Source organism: Doryrhamphus excisus, chromosome 4, assembly GCF_030265055.1.
Source record: "Doryrhamphus excisus isolate RoL2022-K1 chromosome 4, RoL_Dexc_1.0, whole genome shotgun sequence".
NCBI classification, from domain to species: Eukaryota; Metazoa; Chordata; class Actinopteri; order Syngnathiformes; family Syngnathidae; genus Doryrhamphus; species Doryrhamphus excisus.
In genome coordinates this window covers 14,951,388-14,970,337 of record NC_080469.1, presented here as the reverse complement: position 1 = coordinate 14,970,337, position 18,950 = coordinate 14,951,388, and the positions used below count along the sequence as shown (strand labels likewise).

Genomic DNA, 18,950 nt, shown 5'->3' with positions numbered 1-18,950 from the left:
ACCTTGACTGTAGGCGCATTCCACACTTAAAGATACAAATAATAAATGGGAAAAAACGACACGGCACAACAAACCTTTAAAAAAATTTTATCTGAGCAATAATACATGGTCCATTTGAACCTAAATAAAATCAAACGTTAACACAGACAAGTGTTATTATGCCAAGAATCAACCCTGCACAGGCTTCATTTCGGGAGAATTAGTCATAAGACTTGTGTACAAATGTCAAGTAACTGACCTTTCCACGCAACTTTCTCAGTTTAAGAGAGACACCGGTCTGCAGAGATATTGCACCACAGTTTACACTGTAAAAGCCACACACACACGTTGACATACATGAACGCAGTCATACAATATGTTGCACATATACACACACACACACAGAGCAGAGAGAATATATAAACATCTAAAACCAAAGGCATGTCTCCATCTTTAAATATTGCAAGCAGACAAATTCTAAGTATTCGGATTAGTTAAAAAAAAAAAGGGGGGGGGGGGTGTACAGCCAAAATGCTAGTGATTTAGGACAAATGGTCCACTTGGGCGTCGATCTATTGTCCTCATTAGAATCAGACATCATCATAACAACAATCATCTTACAGAGATACACAACCCCCCCACAGTGGGAATGTTGGAGATGTCAATAAAGATCATGAGACAGAAAATTAACCATTGTTTTTTGTTTTTAAGAGGGCATCATCCCACGGCAAACAGTCACTGACCACCTCAGTTAAGACAATCACATGTAATACAGAGACACGCCCCGAGGTTGTCATTAAAAGTAGCAGTTTTGCGTCGGAAGTACTTCACTGTGAAGTGTGAATCCATCCATGAAGCTCTCATTAAAAAAAAATGGAAGATTAACCGTACTGATCCGAATATGGTATTTTCAAGAAGGGACACCAGACAACACCTACCCAAGCGAGTCAGAGCGTTTCTTCCTGTGACTCACACACACACACGCACACACACACTAAGAAGGTGTTAGCAAACAACAGAGTAGCTATGATACTTATTTTAAAGATAATGGTACTTAATGAAGCACAATCATCAAAGCTATGAAATAGTTTTTTTTTTTAAATGTTCCATTTGTTGTTTCACCGATATTGAAAATCCAATATCAATGAAAAGATTTGTTGGTTTTAAGAAATATTTAACCAAATATGACTGTTGGAAAAAAGGGTGTTGTCTTATATTCGGGTCAGTATGGTAATTCATTCAAAATATCACTGATCAAAATGTTAAGAATTGTTAAAAAGATTGCAAGAATTTACATTTTGCACTGTTGGATCTGGAGGAGCTTCTAAGTAGGACTTCAAAATGCAAAAATAAGAAAAGGGAGTGAGACAAAAAATGTTGAGTAAGCAATTTATTGCCAACAAGCACTAAAGTGAAATAGGCTTAAGATCCAATGTGCAAAATGTAAATTATTGCAATTTTTCCAAGTGTATACCTCACCACAATAGAACGTCACGCTAGTAAAGTCCTTATCTGCTACTAAAGCACTGCAAGGGTTCCTCTGAAAACATGCCATCACTCCTTCAGCCCTCATCGGCCCAAATCCAGAGAAGTCCTGACCCAGCTGGCTGGCAGCGAAGCTTCCACCGTTTAATGTGACGTCTGTCGTGTTGAGAGAGTGTGGCTGGTGCTTGATGGGAGATGTAGGACCAGGGCAACCGTAAAGGCAGAGAGAGAGAGCGAGAGAGAGAGGCGTGTCCATGGGGACGAGGCAGCGGCATCACATGATTTCACAGCATGAATTCTGTTTCCGTGCCTGCAAGGGGATTATACATGGACTCCATCAATTATGATACTATATACTTGGTTTCTATTTCCTCAAATAGCTGTCTAATAAGTAGTCTCTGTAGTTAGCCATCCAATTAGCATAGGAGGAAAAGGTATATAGGCAATACTCACGGTCTTATAAAAGGCTTTGGATTGGGTCCCCAAGTGTTCTGACTTTGCCACAAGATCATCCAGTTTCTCTCCTCGCTCCAACAGACTTTCCATGGTCTTGTGCTGCAAGAGAACACACATATGGAATGTCCCTCAACATGGCTGCATTAGTATCACTAGACTGCTTGTAGACGGAAGAAGCATGAGGTTCTTATGAGTCTCCTCAGTAGATCTGGGGTCACCAATGTAACAAATAAAAAAGGTATGAAATAGAGAGCTACTGTACCAAAATGATCTTTGTGTCGTCCAGTTCTGCCTGTACTTTGCTCATGGCATCTGCTTCCATGGGTTTCTGAGGATGAACAAACCCCAATCACTGTTTAGCACACACAACTCCAGCTTTTACTCATATTGGCTGATTTCAAGCATCCAAACCTGGTACTTGGCCAATTGAATGTCTAGGTTTCTGTAGGTAATGGTGTCAGGGTTACCAGACGGCCAGTCTATACTGTCCACCTGCCTGGAGAACTCTTCTAACACCTAAAAAAAAAAAACACATACCACATCTTAATGGAGGCAGAAGTGTAACAATCATCATTAGCATATACTGTGTACCCACCTTGTCGAGCAATGAGAAGCAGACTCTCTGTGGGTATTCGGTGTCTGCTATGACCACCCCTGCCAGGTTATCATTCCTCACATACACATGGCACAGATATTCTGTGGGAGGAACGCAGATTTGACAAATTGTGGCGGTTTTGTCTCTCAAAGCAGGTGTAGTCTACAAAAGCATGTGAGCCTCTGAGGCCTCTCATTAGTGCCGGGTTAAAAACCATACCGTATATGACTGTAGGCAACCTCCTCATGCAATTTGTTACATTTCCTCCACAAGATGGTGGCAGCTGCATTTGAAGCACTATGAGTGGTCAGCATCCAGCGGTTTCATCCACCAGTGCAAGCATTTTAAAACATTAACGTGCCTTTCACGAACATGAAGATGAAACTGGACCTTCACCCATCTATGGTAAGGTTAATAGTACTACATTCTAATATTAATAAATTACAGTATTACCAACACAACCATGATGAAGCTAGCATATCACATGATACATAGCATTTATGAACAAGAAAACATTCAGTATTTTATATATACTGTATATTTTATCTTACACTTTGTAGATTAATCATTTTGTTATACATTTTTTTGTAGTACATAATCATTTCCAAGAGCCAAAACAGATCAGCACTCAATGCATCACACGTGAAGATACATAAGCCTGTAATTGTATCCAAGGCCAGCAGGTGGTTTCGTGTGCACATGAAGCTTCAAGAAATTAATCTATTCTCGAACCAGTTGACTGAAATGGTTCGAAGCCTCATGGGGCTTCATCTCGTCATCACTACTTGTTACTAAATGTGGTCAAAAAGAGGTCTTTTTATTGCTACTTTCTCATGCAGTCTAAAGCTTAAATAAATTTCAGGCCAATCTTTGTTTTTATTAGTTCTCATCAATCAGCATTTCAGCTTATTGTAGGTACATTATGCCTTTTTGTTCCATTTTCCCTGGGTTTTTATGGTTTATTTTATTTCTGCAATGTGCCACAGGCCTGTGACAGGTAAGCCGCGGTCCACGGATGTCACCTAAGCCACACTTTAGACACCCCTGTTTTGCCAGGAAAGTGAGGTGTTGCCAGGCGATGGAGGAGTGTCTCCGTGCTCTGCCTTCTTGGCATTGCGTTGGTCACGGGTTGGGTTGCATTGTGGAGGGTTTATCAAGCTTTCAGACCTGCATTGCATGATGGTACTTGTGTATTCTTGGAGATGATCTCCACTTTAAAATTAAATCTGATGTTCGAGTACAGTGAAGGTATTTTCCACGGAGAAAAGGAGCCTATAGTTAAGTAAACACTAAAAACAGCGCTCAATATGAATGTTGAGCACTTTGCTGAACATGGTCCATTCTTACCTTGTTCTTTGACAGAGGCACGACTTCCAACTGTTGTCCGTTCAACAATCAAGGCACTGGTGAAGGTCATGAACTCCTGGATACTGAATACGAACAAATCAAAGAAGACAGTAAGAGAGAACCAACATAATTTCCCATTTAAAGGTTCTGTCAGAGAGACACACCTAGATTTCTGAAAGAAGCCAAATGAGTTGAGTTCATATGCTGCTTTTAGGAGATTGGCTTTGGTGGCTCCTTTATAATGGATGCTGAGGCTGTAGAGCTTCATTGTGCCACTGGATCAGTCTCTGCAGACAGGGTCCGACAAGCCGGATATTCTTAAATAAGAGAAGAACATGACGGGAGGGTGGGTCAGATGACAGGCATTATCCGCATCTGATTACTAACAGCTCGCTGACAACAACACAGCTAAAGAAACAAACATGCTAACGTTAGCCAACAAGTGAAAGTAGAAGTAAAACTGTATCAACAGGGTATACTTTTAACGTTTAATGTGACGACACACCGATGAGCGTAACAACTACATTCTTATCAGATGGTTGTGTTGAACAACAACTGCCCCTATTAGGCCTAGCGGGTGTTAGCGCTGGAAGCTAGCTTGTTTCGGAAGGCCTCGGCTAACTTACCCGCTAAACTGGCGATGACTCGCTTAATTAAAACAACACGCCGAATAAACTATTTATTTGCGCTACAAAAACAGAGGTACTCCGTCGTTTGGCTTGAAATCCGAAGCAACTTAATCCCCGTGTAATGTAATACTCTGGAAGATGCTGTTTTGCTCATGACCAATCACCACGTCACTATCATATTTAGGTCCCTCAACATATTCAGGCGGGTGGATGTGGAAACAAAAATGTTGGATGAATGGTTCCGGACTATGGAGCGTAGGGAACAATTCAAATAATTACTTTAAAAAATGGTAATAACATAAAATATATTGGTAAAAGTAAATTATTAATAGTTTTGTTTTTTATGTTTATGATTTTAAGCCAGAAGTATTACATGGAAGCAGGGTGTGCTGTGGTTTTTGAAGACATTTTGTTTTATGAAATAATGCTTAATTGCATCTGTTTTTACAATAAATGTAGGCATTTTTGCTTAAGAAAATAATATTTCTATTTTGAAAATATTTTATTTACACTTCTTTTCTGTCAAGAAATAAACAAGAAATATCTTAAGAAATCAGGTGATTGATTATCATATGAAAAACAAGCTAAAGCGACACTTAAAACGACAAAGTTCCTTTTATTCAGTATCTGAACAACGCTTTTTGGCTTGTCTCTTATACTCAGCAGCAGGGTCATCCCAGACCACATTCTAACAGTAGTCAGCAAGCATACTGTAGATATGTTCCACTGTCCCTGATATCTTTTCTCCATATCTGCAATGTCCTGGTGGAATCATTCCACATGCTCATCAATGACTTCCACAGTTCAATGGAAAAAAATCTAGATGGGAATGCAAGAAGTTTATCTTCAGTGACATATTACAACTAAGGGCTTTGTAGTACTTCAGGAGGTTTGGCACCAGCTGCTTATAATTATCTGCCTTGTAGTTTTGAAGAAACTCTGATGAAAAAGTCAATTTTAGATGTCTCATGCATGCAATTTTGTCCACTTCCAAGAGAGAGATTTTTGTAAATAAAAACAAAAGGTAAGGTAAAATAGGCATTGAATACGTCCAAAACACATAATGACCATTAATGATACTGTTGTTATTTTTTTGTGATTAGTTTGCATAGTTAACGACGATTTGTCCTATTACAATGTAGTCTGAGCGTGAATCTATTAACTACTGGGTTTTTTTTTCTTTTTCCACCCGTGGCACCGTCAATTGATGTTTTCTCTGGTAATCTTGCTCCATTTAACAATTCCCTGCTGGCCACTTACCTCAGAGGTGAGTGTTTTCGACAGCACAAGTGTGCCTGTAATTCATTTCCAAGGCAACACTTGGGGTGATGGTTTTGGCCGCAAATGTTTGACAGGCCGAGCCGGGAGGAAATCATCTTTCTTTTCCTGGAACTAAGCTTGGCTTGCGTCTGCAGCCGGGTGATACTCGAAGCAGAAGCTGGTTCATGATTTTATTTTTGGGCCAAAATGTATCTCTGGAATTTAATGGATGGGAGTGAAGTTTCTTTTTTTTAAACGCTACACTATTTTGGTGGATTGATCGGATGTGGTGTTGTGGACAAAACTCTCTACATGGAATAACTGGAATGAAGATGAAGAGGCTACTTGATGTTTTATTGATATATGACTGCAAGAATGGAGATGCTTAGGTCATCCAACATTTATTTAGCATGTGAGACATCAGCCGTGATTCATACCACTTACAGTAGCATTTATTACTTTATGGAGATGCTTTTGTAAGTTTGTGCTTGGATTCACTGCTGTTCTTAATGAAATAAGGAATTTCCTGGAAAGGACTGGACAGTTCAAATATAAAAAGCGTAAATAACTAAAGTGAATTTCAACAGCAGATTACCAATGGTCAGCAAGACACCTTTCTCATCATACAATGGATAAGGTAATTCTATCTATCTATGTATCTATCATGTATCTATTTATACATGGTTGTAGACGACCACAATGTGCCTCACGTGCTACAAAGCTACTGTGAATGTAAGCTAATGTAAACATATACACTCATTGAATACAACATTGGGTACACGCGCACAATCTTTACTCCGTTTTGACATTGATTTGATTGATTGCATCATACCAAGAGCTGTTTTTAATAATTTTGCTCTCCTTATTTAGCAACTACATTCATCCATTGTTTCCTGCATCATTGGCGACAGGTTAGCGTATGAATTTTGCAGCCAAATGTCTTAAAAGAGCGAGTCTCTAGGTGAGGTTTATTAATAGATGGTGGAGTCACGGTGAACCCAGCGAACCAGTGTTTCAGGTCATTCATCCTGCATTCTTTCTAATTTTAGACGACTTTTCTTGTTTTGTAAATATATACATAACCTCCTTCATCTATTCATGCTTAGATATTGCTAACAAAGTAAAAACTGTATATAGTGGAAAACTAATAAACACAAATACATACGTTTTTATAAGTTTTAAGAAAATTGCATCTATACTGCTGAGATATCATGTTTTAGTGGTTTGGAGCAGACACACACACATAAATGATAGATGGGGTGAGTTTGGGAGGGCACGTGATGTGGCGTTTCGTGGAGGCCGGCCCACTTCTTCACCTGGTGCATAAAAGCAGCTGAGCTGCTCTTTCATTCGGTGACACTCTCACTTGACTGCTCGTATAAACACACACACTCACGAAACATCTAGAAAAACACATTAGCTGGTGAAGATGCCGTGCGTCAGCTCATATGTGGAGCCGATGGTGAAGACGTCTTGTAGTGTCACCTCAGTGGTGGATAGAGTTGAATTGATGGTAAGATGGAGATAAAAGTTATGTTATGGTATTATATCATAAGGTCGTAACCTCGTTGTTTTTTGTGTGTTCACATCCTGATATTTTATCTTGTTTTGGCCGCAGGTAGATCAAATCCTTACCGAGTTCAGGCTGAAAAAAGAAGAGCTAAAAGAGATCATGAATAGGATGCAGCGAGAGATGGACAGAGGATTGCGTTTGGAGACACACGAAGAAGCTAGCGTCAAAATGCTGCCCACTTACGTTTGCTCCACTCCAGAAGGATCAGGTAAGCCTCCATCAGCTTGTATGTCTCCGCTCTCTGTTTGCTGAGATGTGTGTTTGGGACAGAGGTGGGAGATTTCTTGGCTCTGGACCTGGGGGGGACCAACTTCCGTGTGATGCTGGTCAAGGTGGGAGCAGACGAGGAGAGGAGCTGGAAGGTGGAGACCAACAACCAGATGTACTCCATTCCTGAAGATGCCATGACAGGGACAGCTGAGATGGTGAGTTACAGTTATCAGTCTTATTTGCTTTTACATTGGAAGTAGTTCTAGTGTGAATGGTACATGGGATTTAGGGTTCCATATGGCGATGATGTTCCCTCTATAAAGTTGATATATTACATTTGTACTGTATATACTATAGAGTATCTGACATTTCATACATACACAATGGTGATGATCAAATTATGGTAAAACAACAGCAACACCTGAACTATTCCAGGGGTTCTACCCTACATTTTCTACCGCTTATGCTCACAAGGGTTGTGGGGGGTGCTGGAGCCTACCCCAGCTGTCTCCGGGCGAGAGGCAGGGTTCAGCCTGGACTGGTCGCCAGCCAATCACAGGGCACATATACTAGACAAACAACCATTCACACTCACATTCATACCTATGGACAATTTGGAGTCACCAAATAACCTAGCATGTTTTTGGAATGTGGGAGGAAACCGGAGTACATACAAACTCCACACAGAGATAGCTGACGGTGGAATTGAACTCGGGTCTCTTAGCTGTGAGGCCTGCACGCTAACCACTCGAACACCGTGCAGCCAAGCTTGTTTCTATGTGCACAAAACAAAATTTCTTCTCCATCCTCATCCACGTGCATGTTAAGTTAATTCAGTGGTTCCCAATAATTTTCTGTGGGGACAGAAAGGTTTTTTGCCCGCCCCACTCCCCACCCCATTTGAAATACTATTCAGAAACTGATCGTATCTATTTATATATCTGTACCGTACAGACTGAAACTGAAACCAGTGAAATGCAACAAAATGGAGAGCAGTGACACATAGAAATTCAAGTCAAATTGTATGCTGAGTACAACAAATTCATACATGTTGGCAGGTCTGCACTAATATTGAAAGTCCACTCTGGCGCTCACGACCCTCTTAACCCCCTGGGGGTTGCCTGCCCCACTATTTCAGAAGTGGTAGGTTAATTGGTGACTCCAAATTGTCCATAGGTATGAATGTGAGTGTGAATGGTTGTTTGTCTATATGTGCCCTGTGATTGGCTGGCGACCAGTCCAGGGTGTACCCCGCCCCCTGTCCAAAGTCAGCCGGATAGGTTCCATCATAACCTTGCGCCCCCAACACAAAAGGCCTATTTCTCTCAAATATCGTTGAAACATCTGTGTTAGTGAGCATTCATCATCCATAAGTCATCCATGTCACAGGTGTGCCATGTCAAGATGCTGATTAGACAGCATGAATTTTGCACAGATGTGCCTTAGGTGGGCCACAACAAAAGGCCATTCTAAAATGTGCAGTTTGGCTGTATTGGGCTCAGCTTCCAGGAATTGTGTGCAGATCCTTGCTACATGGGGGTGTGCATTATCGTGCTGCAGGTGATGGTTGGGGACTGGAACAACTATCAACATCAGCATCTCTGTATGTTCAAAATGGCATCAATGAAATGCACCTGTGTTGCAGATGGAGTGGGCTTGCTGGCGGAAGGGTTATGGTTTGGGCAGGCGTAGGTTATGGATAATGAGCACAGGTGCATTTTATGGATGGCGCATTTAATGAACTGTGATACCTAGTCTGTTTGCATCTGGATTGGCATACATGGTATTTTGAAGCAAATGGTAGTCACACCAGATGGACTCCTCTGGTACAGTTAAACTACACATGTAGTGGCCTTTTATTGTGGCCAACCTAAGGCACCCTTGTTCAATAATGCTGTCTAATCAGCATAGAGGTGAATGAATTATGAAATGTGAGTGCTCACTAACACAGAGTTACAGTATTTGAGAGAGCGCTATGTCACTTATGTACAATAGGATGTTTTTTAAAGTATTTTGGATGTGGCTGCCAGTGTTGGCAAGATTGCATTTTATTATTAATGTATTTATAATCTCCTTAAATACATGCTAATCCAGTCACTCTGACTGTTTGTCGTACTGTGTATATACTGTAAGATCTGCGCTATGATGAGTATTGAGTATTCTCTTCCCGTTTCTGCCATCTTTGCAGTTGTTCGACTACATCGCCGAGTGCATGTCAGACTTTTTGGACAAGCATAATATCAAGCACAGGAAGCTTCCTCTGGGTTTCACTTTCTCCTTCCCAGTGCGCCACGAGGACCTGGATAAGGTAGCACGTGGCTGTCTCTTCACTAACATTGCTAGTTGTTATATGTAACATGGATGTTCTTGATGTTTTCAGGGAATCCTTCTCAACTGGACCAAAGGTTTCAAGGCTTCTGGAGCCGAGGGAAACAATGTTGTAGGTTTACTCAGAGATGCTATCAAGAGACGAGGGGTATGTTTGCGCTGAGGGAAATCCATTATGTTACACACGTATACGTATTACATTGACTTTAATTGTGATGCTGTACAGGACATTGAGATGGATGTGGTCGCCATGGTGAATGACACAGTAGCCACCATGATTTCATGCTACTATGAGGACCGCAGCTGTGAAGTCGGCATGATTGTTGGTATGAAACAATGACCTGTGAATCAAAAACCTCACATTTTAACATACTGTATGTGAAAAAAAAACAGGTACAGGTTGTAATGCTTGCTACATGGAGGAGATGAGGACGGTGGAGCTGGTGGAAGGCGAGGAGGGACGCATGTGTGTGAACACAGAATGGGGGGCGTTTGGAGACAACGGTGAGCTGGAGGAGTTCCGGCTGGAGTATGACAGAGTGGTGGACGAGACCTCCATCAACCCAGGACAGCAACTGTGAGTGGGAGAGTATTATATAATAATAATAAATATGTACATGTAATATTTTAATATATTATTATTATTATTATTATTATTATTATTATTATTATTATTATTATTATTATTATTAAAATATTGCATGTACATATAATTATTACATAATCAAAATATCCCGACATTACTATGATAATTTCTAAATAATAATATTTTTTTTATTAGCATTATAAATATTCATTCATTCATTTTCCACTGCTTATCCTAACGAGGGTCGCGGGGGTGTTGGACCTTATCCCAGCTGTCTTATAATAATAATAATGGTAATAATAAATATTAGTAGTTGTAGTAGTAGTAGTAGTACTTTTAAAAATATTAAAATATTACATGTAAATATTCATTCATTCATTCATTTTCTACCGTTTTTCCTCACAAGGGTCGCGGTGGGTGCTGGAGCCTATCCCAGCTGATGTAAATATTTGTTATTCTTGTATTATTATTGTTGTTAATATTAATTATTAAATAATAAAAACAACACTTTCATTACATTACTACGGTAATTTTTTTGTTAGCATTATTACTTTTCTTTGTTGATTGGCTGGGGAAAAAATCACATGATTCTAAGTAAATTCATGTTACCAAGTGAACTAGGGATCTTGGTCTCAAAAAGGTTGGTGAAGACTGTCTTGATGGTAAAGTTCTACCATACGATAGCCAACAAGGAGTTGCTGATTAGGCAGGTGACAAATGTCCAAGCCTTGGGGGAGGTAATCTTGTTCTGTGAATCAATCATCCCTTCATGGCAATTCTCACCTGACTCTCACCTGAGCAGTGGGTGCAGTTGCTAAGCTACCAGCTGTTCTTCCATAAGGATGTTTATAAATGCTCAGAGGCTTCATACGTCAGCGGGCTGGTCTCAGCGTGAGGGTGTCAGATTAATGATCTCGCCACAGTGCCTGTCCGCCTAATGGCTGTTTACTTTTGACACTAGACGAGTGCTGAGGGCAGCTTCACTCATTTGTTTGTGTCAGTTTCTATCATGTGTAATTTTGTCTCCTCCTGCAGCTTTGAGAAGCTGATCAGTGGGAAGTACATGGGCGAGCTGGTGAGGCTGGTCATGATGAAGCTAGTCAACGAGAACCTGCTGTTTAACGGCGAGGCCTCGGAGGTACTGAAGACCCGCGGCAGCTTTGAGACGCGTTATGTCTCGCAAGTGGAAAGGTGAGCGCCGCAAAATAGCGCAGCTACACTGAGGAACATTTTTACAGAGGGTTCTGCTGCCCAACAAAGCATGTAAAAAAGTGGGCAGAAACAGATTAAGGATATTACAGAACTACAATAATTCTAAGAGATGTGTTTCTCAATGGAATTATTGCTCTGCATGAAACGTTTTTTGTAACCACGGCACCTTCTGCCACCCCAAACTACTATTTACACTAAAAGTGCAAAGTATCTGCAAGATTACCTGGATTTCTGAATATTTTTCAGTGATTCAGGGGACAGGAAGCACATTTACAACATCCTGTCCTCACTCGGTGTGCTGCCCTCCGAGTTGGACTGCGACGTTGTACGTCTGGTCTGCGAGAGCGTCTCCACTCGTTCTGCGCACATGTGCGGTGCGGGCTTGGCGGGTGTCATCAATTTGATGAGAGAGCGACGCAGCCAAGATGCCCTGAAGATCACCGTGGGAGTTGATGGCTCCGTTTATAAGCTACACACCTGGTGAGAAGTGTCTGCAATACTTGGTAACTTGATAACAAAATGACGGCTGTTATTAATTACGTTTTCTTTTGTCTAGTTTCCGGGACAGATTCCACAAAATTGTCAGGGAGCTCACACCACACTGTGAGATCACTTTCATCCAATCAGAGGAGGGTAGCGGGAGGGGGGCAGCGCTCATCTCAGCAGTGGCCTGCAAGATGGCGGCGTGTATGCTGACACAGTGAAAGGCTGAGCAGGCTTGACGCCACTGAACTCTTGACTGTTGACGACGTGACATCCTCTCTTGAGAAGTGCACTTTGTTAGCGCCATATTTGTTTGGAATATATTTTTGCATCTGTAAGCATTGACTAGGCATGAAAACTCAGTCAAAGTCATTTTCCACTTGCTCAATTGGTATTGATGAAGATTTATAATAGTATATAATGCAAGGTTGTCAGTTTTTATTTGGTAATTATCAGTGGCGGGCGGGGTGTTTGCCTCCTGGTCCTTCACGTTACAATTACACGATCAATAGAAATCATTCATAAAAATCCAGTATAGCGTAGCATAATTGCAGCCATTCTGGTGCTCAGCTAAAAGTCACAAGAGGAACCGTAACGGCTCAGTGATAAAGGCTTCAGACAACTCCGAACCAGTACACAAAAACATAAAAATTGGAAATAAAATACATCTAGTCACCCCGTCAATCAGCCATTGTGGGTATACCTTGGCTTGAGCTGTTTTGCTCTGCTAAAGCATAAATCTGATTAAAAAGCAGCCCCATTGTTAATAGTTAAAAGTTAAAAGTGACATGGGCCAGCACTTGTGATTCTGAAGCCCCTGGGTAGATTTGATTGATATAGCAACACATACAGTAGTAGCTGCAAATTGTGGTGTAAACAAAGAATAATCAGAAACAATATGGGTTTTATTTCATGTCGACGGCACTCTAATAATGGTAAAAAAAATAAAACATATTTAGAAAGTCATAAACATGCTGTAACTGAAACTATTCTGTTTATTTATATTGAATCCTATTTCACTGAAATTCACTTATTACGGTCGGGTCTGGAACCAGTTAACTGTGATAAATGAGGGTTGAATTAATACCATATCATGGAATAAATATTGGAATATACGGTATAAATGTAGGTCAGTGTTTCTGATTGGGTTTAGGCCAGCAGAGAAGGCTCTACTAGCCCTGACCGCCCGCCACTGGTAAATATGAATACTGTCTGTCTTCAATGAAATGTCCTGCTTTCTTGTCTAATAACACAATTCATTTTTTGGTGTGTGGGGATGATTGCAACTGGTCCAGCATATCAGTTAAATTATAGGATGAAGAATAAAAAAAACATTAACCAGAAGATGGTGATTATAGGGTGGCTAATATTGTAAAGAACATCACCTATAATCACCTGAATGTGTCCCTGCATATAAGACGATCCCTTTTTAAAGACCCGTTTTTGGAGATATATATTTTTTAAGATAAAATCAAAGACAAAAAAAGATCACTGTCAAACCACTGTGATATAACAATTAGTAGACTGTATATTTCTGAGTTGCTGGGCAGTTGCTTGAAGCTTAAAATAAGCCTCATAACTCCTCCTCTGTTGTTTGCAAGTATATTCCTTGTGTACAGAATAAGATGTGCTTTAATAGTGTGAATATACTTGTATTGTAAATAAATCTGCTCCAATATACTGTGATCAGTTTCATTTCTGCTTTCTACCCATATTGACCTGATAAGGTGATGAGTCTGAAGCTAGAAATTGAAGGTGTGTTCAATGTTCAATGTTGTTAGTGGGTAAGAGAGTTTGAGCTAAAATGAAAGGAAAGGTATAGAAAACTGTGGTGAGACCAGCCATGTTGTTTGGTCAAGAGACAGTGCCATTGAGGAAAAGACAGGAAGCAGAACTGGAGGTAGTAGAGATGGGGATGCTGAGGTTGTCATTGGGAGTGACCAGGACGGATAGGATCAGGAACAAGTACATCAGAGGGACATTACACATTAGAGGCCTTGGAGATAAAGTCAGAGAGGCCAGACTGAAAATATTGGTAGAAGGATCCTGCATTTAGAGGTAGGAGGCGTAGAGGAGGACCAAAGAAGAGGTTTATGGATGTAGTGAATGTCATTTTTAAACATATTTTTTCTGTAAAAAGTGTCAATCTGATCATTTAAATTGTGATGAATTGCAAATATGATGGGCTACACGGCGGTCGAGTGGTTAGTGCGCAGACCTCACAGCTAGGAGACCGTTCATGTTCTCCCCGTGCATGCGTGGGTTTTCTCCGGGCACTCCGGTTTCCTCCCACATTCCAAAAACATGCTAGGTTAATTGGCAAATGTGAGTGTGAATGGTTGTTTGTCTACTTGTGCCCTGTGATTGGCTGGCGACCAGTCCAGGGTGTACCTCGCCTCTCGCCCGCAGACAGCTGGGATAGGCTCCAGCAGCCCCCACGACCCTCGTGAGCATAAGCGGTAGAAAATGAATGAATGAACATAAGCACAAGCACGAAACTACATACCCCAAAAGGCCAGAGAGGGGCAGTCAACTTGGGTGCCAGATTTTGGGTGGTAGTAATAGTAGTCATAACCTTTTTTAAAAAAAATACAATGAGCGCATAAGAAAGAATTATTGAGGACTGTCAAATGTCAAGGGTCACACCCAGCCCCGACTGCATATCTCTATTTTCCAGGCCACAAGAATCCTGTATGTCCTCTTATCAGCTCTTCTGTGACACATGGACAGCAGTTGTAGCCATGTAAGGGTCTGTGCTGCCTACCGGTTATTATGGGAGGCCAGGAGATAACACAGGCTACATATAAAACCCACCTCGGCCTCAAGTGTCGGCCTGGGAGTCCGTACAGCAGACATGGTAAGTGGTTTCATGGTGCATGAAAGAGAGGATGTGTCTTTACAGTTCTGTATGTTTATGTTTTTGCTCAGGCCAGCAAGAAAGCCTCCAATAAAAGACAAAGAGGAGGACAGAAGTCTTGCTCCAATGTTTTCTCCATGTTTGAGCAGTCCCAAATTCAAGAGTTCAAGGAGGTATGGACCTCTTCATGTGGTTCAACCTGTGGTTTCTTTAAGGTCTTCTTGTTGTTTCTCTGTAGGCTTTTGGCTGCATTGACCAGGACAGAGATGGCGTCATTAAAAAACAGGACCTGAAGGAGACTTACGCACAACTAGGTATAGTCTCCTTTACCCTGCTAAAAACTGTTCTCGTTGTAGGAAAATCGAATCAAATCATTGTACGTTAGGAAAATAGGAATTGTCAAGAGAAGCACATTAATTGTAAACAATTTAACGTAAATGACAGGTCATGGAATGAGATAATTAATAGTCTAGAGCAGGGGGGGCAAACATTTTGGCAGAGAGGTGACATCAAGCAGAAAGACAAACTTGTTCACGGTGCAACAAAACAAAAACACAACACATCCACACAACTCAACTAAACCATCGCATGTAATTTAAAACTCTTATTTCCAAATGCGGGCGGCACGGCAGTCGAGTGGTTAGCGCGCAGACCTCACAACTAGGAGACCAGGGTTCAATTCCACCATCGGCCATCCCTGTGTGGAGTTTGCATGTTCTCCCCGTGCATGTGTGGGTTTTTTCCGGCTACTCCGGTTTCCTCCCACATTCCAAAAACATGCTAGGTTAATTGGCAACTCCAAATTGCCCATAGGCATGAATGTGAGTGTGAATGGTTGTTTGTCTATATGTGCCCTGTGATTGGCTGGCAACCAGTCCAAGGTGTACCCCGCCTCTCGCCCAAAGACAGCTGGGATAGGCTCCAGCACCCCCGCAACCCTCGTGAGGAAAAGCGGTAGAAAATGAATGAATGAATGAATGAATTTTCAAATGCCCGCAAGGCATGCTGGGTAGTCCAGCTGCAACAATATGAACTACGAACAATGTAAAACCTGGATATCAAGTGTATGTTAACTCCTCCTTGTTTACTTCTATGATGACCTCCTCAACATATTTTGCAATCAAGCTACCCAGCATGCCTTGCGGTGGGACTCTATGGGTGTTTTTTTTTGGGACAGGTACTGTGTGTAGATATTTATTTTTATGCCCACCTGGTGCAATAGGTAGGTTACTGTACCGCTGGTCAGTGTGTTTAATGCTTGTCTTTAATGTATTTGTTGTTTGTTTGTTACTATAAAACCCATCTTGCAACATAATTTTAGATAAAAACCATACAATTGAACCACTTTAAAACTTTCCCTTCTCCATGTGTGTCAAGGGAAGCTGAATGTGAAGGAAGAGGAGCTGGATGAAATGTTGAATGAGGGCAAAGGTCCTATCAACTTCACCGTCTTCTTGTCTCTCTTTGGAGAGAAACTCAACGGTGAGGCCAACCTACCTTGAAAAGTTGTTCCTACGATATTCCCTTATTTTTCATGTGTTCTCCTGTAGGCACTGACCCGGAAGACACCATCCTTGCTGCCTTTAAGCTCTTTGACCCCAATGGGACAGGCTTCGTCAACAAGGAAGAGTAAGTTGTGACAATTAACTCATCATCCATCCATCTATTTTCTGTACCGCTTATCCTCACAAGGGTTGCAGGCATGCTGGAACCTATCCCAGCTGTCTTCGGGTGAGAGGCGGGGTACACCCTTTACTGGTCACCATCCAATCACAGGGCACATATGTATAGACAAACAACCATTCATTTATATGGACAATTTGGAGTCGCCAATTAACCTTGCATGTGTTTGGAATGTTGGTTTAAATTCAAGCTCAATCATCTTTTTCTCTGGTACAGATTTAGGCGGTTATTAATGAACCAGGCAGATAAATTCACAGCAGATGAGGTGAGTTTTTTTCATCCATCCATCCATTTCCATTTTCTATGTCGCTTATACTCACTAGGGTCATATTTAAGATATTTCAATAACATTCCCACTCACACGTTGTCTCGACCTTAACTTCCAGGTAGATCAGGCCTTCGCGCTGGCTCCCATCGACCCAACCGGGAACATCGACTACAAGTCTCTCTGCTACATCATCACACATGGAGACGAGAAGGAGGAGTCCTAAACATTGTTGGAACATCATCTAATAATGTTTGTCACTAATGGAACAAAGTATAGCTGTAATAAATTCTGATTCGACTCACTCTCTTTTCGACTGCGTTGTACCAAAAGGAGCTGAACAAATTGATTGCCGAGTTTCCATATAAGTGGACAGACTAGAAGAATTGTTAAAAAATAATTTGCTGCGACTCCTTCATGAACAATGCTGGCAGGTTCTTCTCAACCTCAAGGACATAATTGAACTTGTTGTAGCCCCTACCCATACAGGTGAGACAATTTGTTTCTTGGACAGTAAGATATCAAATCATCGACATCAATTCTGTGAAGCTTTTCCTGGTCAAACACTCACTCCAAAGCATCATTCCAGAGAACATTATCCTCCACTTGTGTCACTGTGGACGATGCAGTTTGAGGCTGAACATACTTCTTTCTCTCTCAGTGAAGCATCAAATGATGATAGGGTGTTGTAGTGGCGCTAAAGGTTCATAAGGTGGCCTCCCACATTTCGGTTAAGGTTGTGGTTGTTGCTGATGGTAAACCTGGATTTATTTATTGGTATATTGAGCACCTTGGAAGCTATGAGCTGGACAATACAAGTATAATTAAAGTTCTTGAGTCAGCTCAGTTGTCTGATATATTCCCTTTAGTAGCATACACCATTGCAGGGAAGCGTATGGTCACTCTTAAGCGATACCTTCACTTGCCATTGTTTGCATAGTCAAGGCTGTAGCACAATGATAAAATTCCTGCATACCTAATTTTCACAGGTATTCTGTTTGTTGCTTCTGCCATCTTTTCTTGTTGTTATTTACTGAGAATGACTCAAACTTGTTATTTTCGTATGTTGCTGCTTTTTTATTTTTAAACCATGCCTATCACAAAGTGTACTGAGTACATCTGGGGTACATGTAAAATAATGGAGAAGTAAAGAATAAGATTCAGTGATTATTCTCCTGCTCAGATAAGTCCAGTATAATTTTTCAATCCAGAGGCTCAATAATGAAACCGCTCAATGGCTTAGACCAGGGGTCTCAAACTCAATTTACCTGGCTGGCCACTGGAGCTAGGGTGTGGGCAAAGCTGGGCCGCAACAGGTTTTCCAAAAAAAACGCATTTATTAAAAACAGAAAAATATATAAACTTTTTCAGTGCTTTGGTTCCGATTTTCTACAATAAAAGCTCTGATAAAACATTCCACTGTTCTCAAATAACTTAATTTTTATTTTTCTGCACAAAATAAGATGAAAAATAAAAAACAAATCAAGAATAAAGAAAATCAATCAATCAGTAATAAATAAATATAATAATAATAATAAAACGGCAAATAATAAAAACTTAAGAAACCACATATAGTTGGTGGGTATTTTTTTCAGATTAAAATTAACAAAGCATTATTAGAGCCCTGTAGACATGACAAAACATATATATTCACATTTATACTTTTTTTATTTACAACATTTTGCGCAACTGCAGGGTCTTGAGACACATGCTGACTCGCAAACTAGAGAGCTAGCGACCTAAACGGTAGCCTTCAAGTTATTTCCTTTAAACTTAAATAGCCAAAAACTTACCACTTCCACACGGATAGGGAGGTTAACTATTAACAGTTTAACATGAACATTAATCAAACGTAATAATTTTTTCTGGGTACATGATACCATACAGCATCCATATCAAACTTGCGCGGGCCGCACTAACATTAAACTTTCATATCAAGGCGGGGGCCTCAAACTAGTGTCGGGCCGCGTGTTTGATTCTCCTGGCTTAGACCTTTGGACTC

At 40.9% G+C, this 18,950-nt stretch overlaps 3 protein-coding genes across 3 annotated transcripts; 2 read left to right on the top strand and 1 right to left on the bottom strand.

Moving 5' to 3' along the window:
• Positions 1 to 71: 71 nt before the first annotated feature.
• Positions 72 to 4,685, bottom strand: ykt6 (YKT6 v-SNARE homolog (S. cerevisiae)). Its single transcript, XM_058070484.1, has 8 exons — positions 4,489 to 4,685; positions 4,027 to 4,179; positions 3,863 to 3,945; positions 2,516 to 2,616; positions 2,332 to 2,436; positions 2,183 to 2,248; positions 1,918 to 2,019; positions 72 to 1,774 (listed from the first exon to the last, which is right to left on the bottom strand). The coding sequence occupies exons 2-8, from the start codon at positions 4,128 to 4,130 to the stop codon at positions 1,739 to 1,741; spliced, it is 597 nt and encodes a 198-aa protein (XP_057926467.1). The 5' UTR covers positions 4,131 to 4,179; positions 4,489 to 4,685; the 3' UTR covers positions 72 to 1,738.
• Positions 4,686 to 7,180: 2,495 nt separating this feature from the next.
• On the top strand, positions 7,181 to 12,364 carry gck (glucokinase (hexokinase 4)). Its single transcript, XM_058070578.1, has 10 exons — positions 7,181 to 7,264; positions 7,370 to 7,532; positions 7,595 to 7,749; positions 9,723 to 9,842; positions 9,915 to 10,010; positions 10,089 to 10,188; positions 10,256 to 10,439; positions 11,484 to 11,639; positions 11,907 to 12,140; positions 12,217 to 12,364. The coding sequence occupies exons 1-10, from the start codon at positions 7,181 to 7,183 to the stop codon at positions 12,362 to 12,364; spliced, it is 1,440 nt and encodes a 479-aa protein (XP_057926561.1).
• Positions 12,365 to 14,988: 2,624 nt separating this feature from the next.
• On the top strand, positions 14,989 to 17,224 carry myl7 (myosin, light chain 7, regulatory). The gene is made up of 7 exons (XM_058070406.1): positions 14,989 to 15,000; positions 15,072 to 15,173; positions 15,239 to 15,314; positions 16,378 to 16,482; positions 16,551 to 16,629; positions 16,900 to 16,948; positions 17,070 to 17,224. The coding sequence occupies exons 1-7, from the start codon at positions 14,998 to 15,000 to the stop codon at positions 17,172 to 17,174; spliced, it is 519 nt and encodes a 172-aa protein (XP_057926389.1). The 5' UTR covers positions 14,989 to 14,997; the 3' UTR covers positions 17,175 to 17,224.
• Positions 17,225 to 18,950: the final 1,726 nt, after the last annotated feature.